Source organism: Tursiops truncatus, chromosome 15 (genome assembly GCF_011762595.2).
Source record: "Tursiops truncatus isolate mTurTru1 chromosome 15, mTurTru1.mat.Y, whole genome shotgun sequence".
NCBI lineage: Eukaryota > Metazoa > Chordata > Mammalia > Artiodactyla > Delphinidae > Tursiops > Tursiops truncatus.
The window spans coordinates 86,056,961-86,069,261 of record NC_047048.1 but is presented as its reverse complement, the minus strand read 5'-3'; the positions used below and the strand labels follow the sequence as shown (position 1 = coordinate 86,069,261).

The 12,301-nt window shown below is 49.1% G+C and overlaps 1 protein-coding gene and 1 long non-coding RNA gene across 4 annotated transcripts in view; one reads left to right on the top strand and one right to left on the bottom strand.

The window, feature by feature from the left end:
* Nucleotides 1-12,301, bottom strand: part of DNAJC5 (DnaJ heat shock protein family (Hsp40) member C5) — a 30,897-nt gene that overhangs the window by 4,226 nt on the left and 14,370 nt on the right. The window contains exons 2-5 of one of the 3 annotated variants that reach the window (XR_002179648.3): nucleotides 1,978-2,095; nucleotides 1,016-1,229; nucleotides 180-351; nucleotides 24-96 (exon numbers count right to left, since the gene is read on the bottom strand). Coding sequence is in view for 2 of the 3 variants with exons in the window: in XM_019951254.3 (XP_019806813.1) it covers nucleotides 180-351; nucleotides 1,016-1,229; nucleotides 1,978-2,084 (493 nt within the window). In the remaining variant the exon portion in view is untranslated. Of the gene's footprint in view, nucleotides 1-23; nucleotides 97-179; nucleotides 352-1,015; nucleotides 1,230-1,977; nucleotides 2,096-9,447; nucleotides 9,469-12,301 lie in introns of those variants that run through there. The other 2 variants (XM_019951254.3, XM_019951253.3) reach the window with 2 other exon arrangements.
* LOC117308338 (uncharacterized) lies at nucleotides 343-1,181 on the top strand. Its single transcript, XR_004522317.2, has 2 exons — nucleotides 343-680; nucleotides 818-1,181. It is a non-coding gene; the product is annotated as an uncharacterized lncRNA (long non-coding RNA).

The following is a 12,301-nucleotide window of genomic DNA, read 5'->3' as shown; positions in this document are numbered from 1 at the left end:
ACAGCCCTCCGCGCCTGCTTTACCTCCGGCGTCCACGTTCACACCTCAACCGTCCCGCCGCCACCACAAACACTCCCGCACAGTGTCAGTGCCCTCCTGTTTGACGAGACAGGGCGACACGTTCAGGGCCCGCTCCGGCCCCGCCCCTCACGCGCGCCCCGGGCGGCGGGCACACTCACCCCTCTCGTCGGACTGCAGCTGCGCTTCCAGGTCCTCGGGGGACACGTAGAACTCGGTCTCCTCGCCCTCAGGCGCCTTGGGCTTGCACTTCCCGCAGCAGCAGTTGAAGCAGCAGCAGAGGCAGCAGCAGCAGTAGCAGCAGGTGAGGAGCCCGCAGAACACAAACAGGGCCTGTGGGCAAGGGGACGTGGTTGTGCGGCGAGGCCGGGATGCAGCTCTCAACCTGCGCCCACCTCCGACCCCCGCCAGGGTCACAGAGGGGTCCTCACACCAGCAGTGGACTCTTTTCCAGATCAAGGAGAATAAAGAAAGCACTGAACACGGGGACAGGAGGGCAGGAAGGAGGAGACCAGCTGCGTAAAGAAGGGTAACTCCTGAGAGGGGAGGAGGGCTGACTGACTGGCCGCTGCCAGACAGGCTTCCGACAGCTCAGCGCCCTGCAGTGAGCCACACCCTCGGGCCTCACACGACAGATGCTTTGGATAGAATCAGGAAACCAGGTAATGTTACAATATAAAACAATAATATTTTTTTCAGAAGTTTCTCAAGCTAGATATTTCTAACAAGTTTTCCCTAATCACAAAAATAAATCTATCCACAAAGTGATGAAAAAGTTCATTTCCTATTTCTACCACAGTGACTCACGAAAGAAAATGCTGTGGACGTCACCACTCGGCACAGACCTCGCTCTGTGCGCGCGGGCTGGACGCAGGCAGGCCACAGGCCAGCTACAATCTGCTGGGACCGGGCCTTTGCCCGTATCTATGGGGACGAGGAGCCCGCCACGTACCCAGATCCACCTGGCGGGATGCGAGAGTGGGAGCTGCGCCCTCACCTTGGCCCACCAGCTGGAGAGCACGAAGTAGGTGTTCACGTTCTCCTCCCCGAACTGCTCGGCCACGTAGAGCCCCAGCGAGCCGTACTTGTCGTAGATGTTTCTTTTCGTGGAGTCCGTCAGGATGGCGTGGGCGTTGTTGATCTCCTTAAACTTGTCTGCGGCCTCTGGGTTGTCTGGGTTCTTGTCAGGGTGATATTTCAAGGCCAGCTTCCTGCAAACCAAAACCATCTGTTGGTCTCACGTCTCACGCTCATCCACCGGGATGGAGGGCCAGCAGAGGAACGTTTACCCGTCACCACCTCCCTTTCCAGCCGGCCACAGAACTAGAGAACACCAGGCTCAACAGCAATCTCTGCAACTGTCTAAGGGCAAACCTCCCGTGCTGAGCCATCCACAGAGCAGCAAGTACCCGGGTGAGAGCTGACCTGTGGGCGCTCCCAAGAACTTCCAGCCCCGCTGCTGCCCTCTAGCGTCCTGACTGTACATTTGCCAAATGGAGGGACAGGCAAGGAGCGTGCAGCACAGGCATTTTATTGTACTGATAAGGAGATAAGCTGAGAACACAGAGGACTGTGTCAACTGTCTGCACCAACGACAGTGTCGGTCTCTGGCAGCTGCTCAGGGACACCGCAGGGGAAGGGCAAGCTCGGCCATGCGGGAAGGCTCCCCCGGGGGGTGAGACCCTGCCACCACAGCTCAGCACAGCCAGGCCTGCCCCCCGAGCCGTCTGCTCCAGGGCAGGGAGTGTGCATGACCCCACACACTGCTATTGTTTTGGTTTTGTTGCCAAGAAAACATTAAGGTAATAATCATAAGCTATACGGGGACACACTACACACACAAAGATGCAGTGGAAGGGCTACCAGTGAAACAGCGAGTAGGCGAGTAGGCCGGGGAAACACGCGCAGATAAAAGACAGGAGGGGCGGGAGCCGCCCGCCCCGGGCCCAGGCCTCTTACCGGTAGGACTTCTTAATGTCATCCGAGGTTGCATTCTTGTCCAGCCCCAGAACGTGGTACAGGGATTCCCCAGAGGTAGAGAGGGAGCGCTGTCTCTGGTCTGCCATGGCAGGCTAGTCTACAAGGAGAACGCAGAGGAGACGTCAAAAACTACAGATAAAATTTAAGTGTGTGTTTTGTAGTCCCTTGGGCAACCTCTAAATAAAGACGTAAGGAGGCAAAGCTACAAAGCTGAAGGGAAAATGAAAATGAATCTCTATAGACTAAAAACTCCATTAAGAGGAAGAGATTGTCAAAATGGATAAAAAAATGCAAGACCCAACTAGACACTGTCTGCGAGAGACACTTTAAAAACAGAGCCTCAAAATACATGAGGCAAGTGCTGACTGAAATAAGGGGAGAAGCAGACAACTTCACAGTCACAAAAATCTTAACAGCCCTCTCTCAGAAACTGACAGGACACACACACAAAATCAGGAAAAATACCGACGGTCTAAAGAACACTATCAACCACCATGACCCGATTACCTCTATGACACCCGCATCCACAGAACTTACACTTTTCAAAAATCACCAAGACATACCACACGATGGGCCATAAAACAAGTTTTAACAAACTTAAGTGGACTGAAATCATACACGGTGTGTCCCCAACCCTAACAGATTAGAGACCCAAAAGGAAAATACCTATGAAAACCTCAGGTGTTTAAATATTAAACGATACACTTCTAAATAACATGCAGTTCAAAGAAAAGAGGACAGACATAATTTCTAAACTCATTACTGATCTAATAAACTGTATGTGATTACAGGCTACTACTTAAAAACAAGTTGATATATTCATAGTGGCCCAAACTCAGAAGCAACCAGGATGTCCTTCAGCAGGTGACGGATAAACTGTGGTGCACCCGGACAGTGGAATATTATTCAGCAAACTTGTGTTTTCCATGAAAAGACATGGAAGAACCTTAAATGCATTTAAGTGAAAGAAGCCAATCTGAAAAAGCTACAGACTATATGATTCCAACTCTGACATTCTGGAAAAGACAAAACTATGGAGACAGTAAAAAGATCAGTGTTTGCCAGAGGTTGGGAGAGGGAGGGATGAACAGGCAGAGCACAGAGAATTTTTAGGGCAGTGAAATTATTCTGATACTACAACTGCAGATACATGTCATTGTATGTTTGAAAATCCCCACAGAATGTGCAACACCAAGAGTGAGCCCTGATGTAAACTACAGACCTGAGTTACTCTGTATCAATGCTGGAGCATCACTCAAAACAATGTACCACACCAATGCTAATAGACTGTAAGACTGGGGCGGGCAGGGAGTACAAGGGAACTCTCTGTACATTCTCCTCAATTTCTGTGTAAACCTAAAACTGCCTTAAACAATAGTTCTGCTGTCCTCAGAGACTGAGATTACACTAAGCTGTGAAGAAAAAGGGGCACAGAAGGATAAGACAGTCTCTGGAAATCACTATCTGAGCAGTGAAGTTGTCAACGAGGCAGACGGGTACAACGGCATGCCTGAAACGGCTGAAGGCCAGAGCACAGAGAAGGCACAGTTTAGGAAGCGTCTGAACAGAACCAGCACAGAGAGAACAGAAAATGAGAGAATCTGCCAGGCAGGAATTTGAAAGGCAAAGAATACAGGCAACTGAGAAAAAATAGTCAACTGAAAACAAAACTAGAGCTGAAAGAAGACACAAGTGTGCAAACTGAGGCCCCACCAGGCAGAGCGCCAAGGCCATACTTCTACATCCTGGGCGCTAAGAACTTCCCCAAACAAAACACGTTTCGAACTCTAAGAAGAAAGGAGCTTCACCTTAGGATTCCACTATCAACAAAGTGTAAAGTCAGAAGAACGTATAAACGCAAGAGTCTGGGAGAAGTACTGCTCGCGCATCTTCAATGAAACAATGATCTGAGGAGTATTTCAACAAAACGTGGAAAGAAATCAAGATAAAGGGAAAGATGTGACAAGAGGAGTGGTGGTGTCCCGGCCTGCGGGGGAGTGGCCCAGGCGTGCCCCCTCCTGCAGGTGGCATGGTCACTTCTGATCACAACACAGGACACACACATGAACTCCCTCCAGACTGGGTTCCGCAGGGGCTGGGCTCCCCTGGCCCCCCGTAGCCTCACGACACAGGCACTCCAACAGTTATGTCACAGACAGAGAGACACATACACAGAGAGGTGAAGTCAGGACCTGAACCCAAACCGAAGGGTGCGGCCTCCTGGCTGAGGGACACCAGGTCAGCCACCTCGGCACGAAGCATAAGAGACGGTGGTGTAGAGCTGAGGGCAGGAAATGAAACACGCCTCCCTTCAGTCCCAGAGATGGTGGGCTTTGCAATCAGGGTGTGAGGACTCTCAAGCCCAGTTCCGACAGCTTCCAGCTGCTTGGCGTGGCCAAGTCGCTGCCGTGCTTGGAGCCTCCCTCCTCACCTGGATGGACACAAGGACCCCCCCGACTCCCGCCCCATGGCAGGGCTGCACAGAGCCCAGGGACCCTCAGTGATGTTGATGATGGAACATATTCTCGTCAAGTCTCCATTGCTAGGAATTTCGTCCATTTACTCCACAACGGAAGTACCATGACTTCGTCAAGTTTAATTACTACTTGGCTAAGTAATTTTTTTGGTCCTTAGGTACTGTTATGGAAAATACAACTCTGACAAATCATTTTGTATTCTCAGTTACTCAGTGCCTACTAAATAGCGCTTTAGAGCCCATCCACAGGAAAATATCAATAAATACTTTTGTATCTGCTTATAGAACTATATGATTACCTGAGACGTCTAGAGGCAGTCCGCTACTTAATTTGACTAAAAAGAATTCCCTGTGGAACTTTAGCATTTAAGTCATGATTCTCCAGCACTGCTTACACCAGAGATCGCAGACGTTCTTGCAACAAGGGGCAACATTTCCTAGTCTAGGACAGAACCACCCTAAGAAAAATCAGCACACACCTGGCTTAGTTACTAGGTAAGCTAGTCACTGTGGTTCATCACCTGCTTGTTCACAGGTACAGACAGATCACTGACTTTCAAAACCTTAGAATTAATTTTCTTTTCTGTTTTTTGTTGTTGTTTTCTACTGCTGAGTTTTAAGAATGCTTTGTATATTTTGTTATATTTTAAAATATTTATTTATTTTTGGCTGCGTTGGGTCTTCGTTGCTATGCGGGCTTTCTCTAGTTGTGACGAGCGGGGGCTGCTCTTTGTTGCAGTGCGCGGGCTTCTCGTTGAGGTGGCTTCTCTTGTCGCAGAGCACAGGCTCTAGAGCACGGGCTCAGTAGTTGTGGTGCACGGGCTTAGTTGCTCCGTGGCATGTGGGATCTTCCCGGACCGGGGCTCGAACCCACGTCCCCTGCATTGGCAGGCGGATTCTCAACCACTGCGCCACCAGGGAAGCCCCAGAATGAATTTTCTTAGTTTCAGTGAACTGCCAGCAACTATGACCAAACTTGAAAGGCTGACACCTGTTCAACGATACACGCATCTCCCAATCCCGGGGATTAAAAAGCAGGTTCTGCATACCCAGTCCTTAGTGCCCGGCAGCTTTCCCTCCCCCACCAGGTGTGGCGCGACCCTGTGACACTCGGTGCCAGAATGTGGTGGAGCAACGCGGGACATTCTGCCTGGACACTGACACCATCAGGCAAGTTCTCCCCACACAGAGGAGCAGGTTAATGCTCATGTGGATTCAAGAACGTATGGAACCAAGAGCTTCCAGAAGAAACAACTTGGTGATAAAATCCAGCCAGTGAAGATGTGAACCAGAGGAAAGTCATCAACAATGGAAGCCGGGGCAACAGGTCTGCAGGCAGGCGACAAACCCACAGAAATGCAAGATCCCGACTGAGGGGCGGCAGGAGCTCCAGCAACAAGCCCACCGCAAACCTCCTGGCCCCCACGGCGGGTCAGCACACGGGTGGGCCAAGTGTGTGCAGCCCCTCGGCCCCAGCGGCCCCTGGCACACGGGCGCCCCTGGTTAAGGGGGCGGGTCTGCCGTGGTGAGAGAGCAGCAGTTTTATTAGTATCACCGTGATCTTCTGTTTGCCAAATTCGAGGGAAACTGGAACGCTTCTATTTAAAAGACGATGTGGGGACTTCCCTGGTGGCAGAGTGGTTAAGAATCTGCCTGCCAATGCAGGGGACACGGGTTCGAGCCCTGGTCTGGGAAGATCCCACGTGCCGCGGAGCAACTAAGCCTGTGCGCCACAACGACTGAGCCCGCATGCCACAACTACTGAAGCCCGCATGCCTAGAGCCCGTGCTCCACAAGAGAAGCCCTGCTTGCCACAACTAGAGAAAGCCTGCACGCAGAAACAAAGACCCAATGCAGCTAAAAATAAAATATAAATAAATAAATTTTAAAAAGTAATAAAAATAAAAGACCATGTGAGTATCTTCGGAAGGTAAGTATCTGGTAATCTGGTTTCTGGGAAGAACCAGGGAGTAGAGGTTAAAAGACTTATTCTGGGCTTCCCTGGTGGCGCAGTGGTTGAGAGTCCGCCTGCTGATGCAGGGGACACGGGTTCGTGCCCCGGTCCAGGAAGATCCCACATGCCGCGGAGCGGCTGGGCCTGTGAGCCATGGCTGCTGAGCCTGCGCGTCCAGAGCCTGTGCTCCGCAACGGGAGAGGCCACAACAGTGAGAGGCCCACACACCGCCAAAAAAAAAGACTTATTCTTTGTTGTCTACCATTTCTTTACCTACTCCCATACTATTGCTTGATTTTTAAAATCATTTTCTTCTGTAGCCTTTTCTGCACTGCATGAACTTTTTATAAATCTATGTATGTATCTTTTTTTATAAAAACTACAAAGTTGTCGTTCTTGTGCTTCCAGATGCATGTCTGCCCTCCTAGAGGCTCTGTCACAAGTCACTTCCAGGACACACGACTTTAGCATGTCGGACTGTCGCGGGTACTGAGAACCCAGCCTTCCTGGCCGACAAGGTCCTTTAGCCCCAGGGGTCTGGCCCACATTCCCGTGCACTAACTTCCCTCTCACAGCCGGCAAGTCTCCAACAGTCCCCACAGAATCCCTTCTCATCAGAGTTCAAGAGCAAGCTGTCCATTTGGGGATCTGTTTTGGCTACTAGCCAATCAAAGGGACCTTAACGGAGGATCCAGCCAACCAGGGTCTAGTCAACTCCAAATTCTCCTAAGAACCAGCAAACATCCTCATGTGGACTCCCTCCAACCCAATTTTCAATCATTAGAGTTTTCTGACATCACAAACAGTAAGAGCGAGAGACTAAATAAACTTCGTTATATTTTAATGAAATCACTGACAGCACAGCGATGGGTCTGGACAACTCAAGCCTAAGTTAATTATGTCTAAGCCAAGAAGTCAAACACCAGGAAAGAGCAAGCTGGGGGCAGTAGAAGTCAGCACAGGCTTTAACACCAAGGCTTACTTTGGTGCTATTCGTCAAAGTATTATTACTCTAGAAGCTGGTGTGCAAGCTTTTTGGTAAAGGGCAAGACAGTAATATTTCAGTCTTGTGGGCCATACAGACAGTCTCCACGCCCCAAGTTCTCAGCTCTGCCTTTGAAGCACGGAAGCACACAATGTCTAAAAGAATGGGCACAACTGCGCACCCATAAACCTGACTTAATTACGGAAGCAGGCACAACCCTTGACCCAGGGGTCAAGTGATGGCTCTCTTGTGAATTATTTTAGGGAAGCTGGGTGTTGTGAACAGGCACTTACATTTGTGTGCTGTGGGCAAGTGTCGGCTTAGTTACTGTGACTCTTTTTCGGTCCTCAAAGTTAACTTTGCACAAATACAAAACGAAGACGTGGGCAAGAAATGTTGTGAATATGCATTTCCAATCAAGATGGCAAAATCCGAAGAAATTTGTTGCAATGTGAAGCAATTAGGCCAGACAGCAGCAACAGCGCCCACCCCGAAAAGCTGCTGGAAAAGCTGTGAACGAGGTGATAGCATTTTTGACATAAACCCTCCAAGTGTACTCACTGTCGTCCCCCGTCAGTCACTCTTCTTACTTTAGATCACGGTTTAAGCACCACTAGCTCTGGCTTCCGAGGGTTTTTCCAACTGGAATCTTAGGTTCCCATGTAATACGGAACAATGACCCTGATGATATCTTCATACCAAAGAACAGAGAAACGAGATCCCTTGCTTTGTGAGTTTCTCCACTGAGATGAGGAGAGCCCGCTGACTGCATCAGATACAAACTTTCCCCGAGGAAGACACCTCCCTCCTGTCACCGCTGGCGGGTACGGGATTCCGGCACAGCGACAGTGCAACCCTACACCCAAGCAATAAAGACGACTTTCAATGTGCTTTGCTGGGGCTCCAACGACGATGACTCTGTTCACAGGACACACGTCTGTCTCGAAGGGCGTTTACCCTTCCCCAGGATCACAGGTTCAAAAGCATTTACACACACGCCGGGTGCTGGGCAGGAGACACCACCCCTGATGCCGGGGAGTGTTGGGGCGGGAAGACACCCTAAATCAGGGTGAGCATAGCTCCCCTAGAACACCGTGATGGGAGCAGCAGAGGCCCACTGCAGATCACCTGGCTGCAGAAGACAGAATGAATATGGACAGAATCACGCCCAGGCCCAGCAGTCACACTGCTGAAAATCAGAGATCAAGAGAAAATGGACGCGTTGCGGAGGAGCGAGCGTGTGAGCCGTATCCTCCTCGTTAGAAATCACAGCACCCAGAGGGCAGTGGTGCCCAACTTGAAAGCGCTCAGATAAAATACCTGTCAAACCAGAATTCTATTTCCAGAAAAAACACCCCTCAGAAACAAAGGCTGAAATGAAGACATTTTCCGACAGAGACTAAGAGAACCCATCACAAAAACCTAAAATTCACGAAACACCAATGAGAGTTACCTGGACCGAGGGGAAATGACACCAGATAGAAACCAGCGTCTTTAGAAGGAATGAAGGCCACTGGAAGTGGGGAGCACAGAGGTAACAGATGATCTTTTCCTCTTTCTTTTTAAAAAATACACAAGACTCCTGGAAGCAGGAACTGATCAACCTGGGCTTGTGCAGTTTGTGCTGCAAGTAAGACAAACAGGACGGCTTCGCACAGCGAGGCAGGGGTGGGGGAGAGACGGACACCCTATGTGAAGTAGGCAGCACAGAGCTCTAAGAAAAGCAAACACCACACAGGGCCACCAACAGAAGGACTGACAATTTCTGGTCTATTCTATACAGAACACTACTTACCAAGAAAAGAAGGATAACATACTGACAAAGCAATGAAATCAATAAATCTCAAACACAATGTGTTACGCAAACAAGCTAAGAAACACAAAATGACTCCATTTATACAAATATTAGGAACAGGAAAAACAAGGTCGTGATATAAACCAGAAAAGCGACTGTTTCAGGGAGGTAAGGGGACCTCCTAGGAGACAGGAATATTCTTAATTTAAATGCAAGAGTGGTCTCACAAGTGTACGCACCAAAGCTCACTGAAATCCAGTTGAGATCTGTGCCTTTCACTGCATGTCAAGTTTGCCTGCAGGAAGCAGAGCAGCCGTTGTAATTAATGCGATCTGTCCTCAGCATGAGTTAGATACTAGGAGAGAGCCAAATGAAACATAGAATTCTCTGCCCTGTGATGGCAGGCTGCCTGTGTTTACAACTTTCATGGAGACACAGAAAGACATCCGTTTGTCTGTCATTCTGTGGCTGCTCTCAGCAGAGACTGTGTCACCAGGTAGCCGAAAATACTTACATCTGGCCCTTTAAGAATAAAACAGCTGCTAGGAACATGAGTCAAACTGGTATTTTATAATTTTGAGTCAGAAAATGAAATAAATGCTGTCCAAGCATAAAAATTATTACATGTAGATTTCTACATCATTTTCACACACGTTTCAAAAGTTAACATTCTAGTTAGAAACTACCCACTGCCAGGAAATACGCACTTTTAAGTTTCATGCTCAGTTGGGACACGGTCTTGTAACTAAGAGAGTGACCTGAACTGCAAACGGACAGATCTGACTTCATTCTTAGCACGTGTGATATTGGGAAATGCATCTAGGAGGCTCCTGTCAAGCAGAAAGGTTGTGGAAGACAGTGAAGGGGAGAGAGAAAGAATCGGGTTTTGTGGGGTTTTTAAATCATTAAAATCAACTTTTTTCAAAAGTCTTAATATTTTATTTTCTTAATTTTCTTTTTTTGAGGTTTATTCTAATTTTATTTTTTAAAATTTATTTCATTGAAGTATAGTTGATTTACAATGTGCTAATTCCTGCTGTACAGCAATGTGATTCAGTTATACATATATATACATTCTTTTTCATATTCTGTTCCATTATGGTTTATCACAGGATATCAAATATAGTTCCCTGTGCTATACAGTAGGACCTTGTTGTTTATCCCTCTTAATTTTCTATAGTGATCGGGTATACTTTAATGATTTAAAAGAAATAAACATTTTTCCAAAGCGGGAAAAAAAATCATCCTAAAAATAATGTCCCACAAGTGACAAACTGAAGACCATGCCCTTTGCACCTGGTCAGCGCTCTCCCCTCCCCAGAGTTGGTTTCTCCCATTGTCTTGTGACCTGTCTTCTGCTTCCCTCGATTTCCCCCATCTCCCCAATACCTGGCACCACAGGCACACAGCTCCAAGCTCAACGCCGTGAGGAGGCTCCACTAGAGTGTCACGGGGGAAACCAGGTGTCCTCTGCCGCCAGCCTCAAGGTCCAGGAACAGGCCAGCTGTGCTGAGGTGGTGACTTGTCTTTGCCTGAGGAGTCCAGGAGTCCAGCACCTGTTATTTGTTTTGTTTTCTATTTCTTTGGCTGCGCTGTGTGGCTTGCAGGATCTAAGTTCCACGATCAGGGATTGAACCCGGGCCACAGCAGTGAGTGCGCCAAGTCCTAACCACTGGACCACCAGGAAATGTCACGTCTGCTATTTGAGGTAGCCCCTCAGCATTTTGGTTTTTCCTAAACCCGTTTCGATTAAATTTCAAAGGCATCCCCGAGGCCCACGTCAGCACCTGGGGAGCAGCCACATCTACCTGAGCTACACCTGCTATTAACTCAGGAACTGCCATCCCAGCTATGCTCCCAGCCTTGGCCCCAGGAGGGTTAGGTCCTGACCTTCAGGCTGCGTCATTTTTAGTAACACATACCTTTAAAAACAAACAATGGGCACATTCTGCGAATCTGCAGTGCGTCCTGGTGCTGCCAGGAAGAGTACTGGGGCTCCTCCACATTGCGGGGCAGCCAAGCCGCACACGAGCAGGGAAAAATGGGCTTCAAACCAGTCAAAGCTCGCCAACCCCAAGAGGCAGGGGTCCGGTAAAGGGGGAGGCTTTTCTGGAGCATACGCAGTCTGTCCTCCCTCACTGCCGCCAGGACAAGTCTGTAAAGCACGGCTCTACTCCTGTCACCACCCCACTCAGGTCCTTCCCCAACAGCCCACTGGCTGCAGCATCAAATCCCAGCTCCCGGGCCTGCCCTACAAGGTCCTATTGGACACAGACCCTGTCTGACACCAGCCTCTTCCTGCCACTGCGCCCACTGGGCCTCACGGCCTGACAGCTCGCTCTTAGGCAGAGGCAGTGCTGCCAACCCTGAGCACCTGGGGTCTCCTCAACGTCCTGCCCACTCCTACGTGGAACCCCTACTGAGACCTCCGACTGTGAAGCGAGATCCCTGGTGGGGATCCACGGATGTACAGCAGAACCCATCACATTCTATGCAGCCATCCTGAGCCTTGAGCATATGTCTGTGTGTTGTTTATTTGTTCAACAAATGTTTAGGAAGCACCTGCCATGTGCCACACTCTGCTCTCAAAGCTGGGGATTTAGCAGTGAACAAAGTAAACAAAATGGACAAAAATCCCTGTGCTCACAGGGCACGCCTATGCTCCTTAGAAGACTTAAACATCTGCAGGGGAAAGAGGTGTGTATTCTGACTCTTGTATCTCCGTGTGTAAAATCAGCACGCACTGAATGTTTATGAAGAGTTGTTGTTGAATTCAACCTACTATTGCAGAAAAAAATCATATGCCAACTTTGGAAAAATCATATGCCAACTTTGGAAAAATCATATGCCAACTTTGGAAGAACAGATTTGAAAACGTCTTAAAAGGAAGGCTATTTGGTTCTGTTTTTGTTTTTGTTTTTGTTTTAATCCCCCTCCCTCCCTTCCTTCCTTTCTTGGTTGCGCCGGGTCTTAGTTGCAGCAGGCGGGCTCCTTAGTTGCAGCACGTGAGCTCCTCAGTTGTGGCATGCAAACTCTTAGTTGCAGCATGCATGTGGGGTCTAGTTCCCTGACCAGGGAGCGAACCTGGGCCCC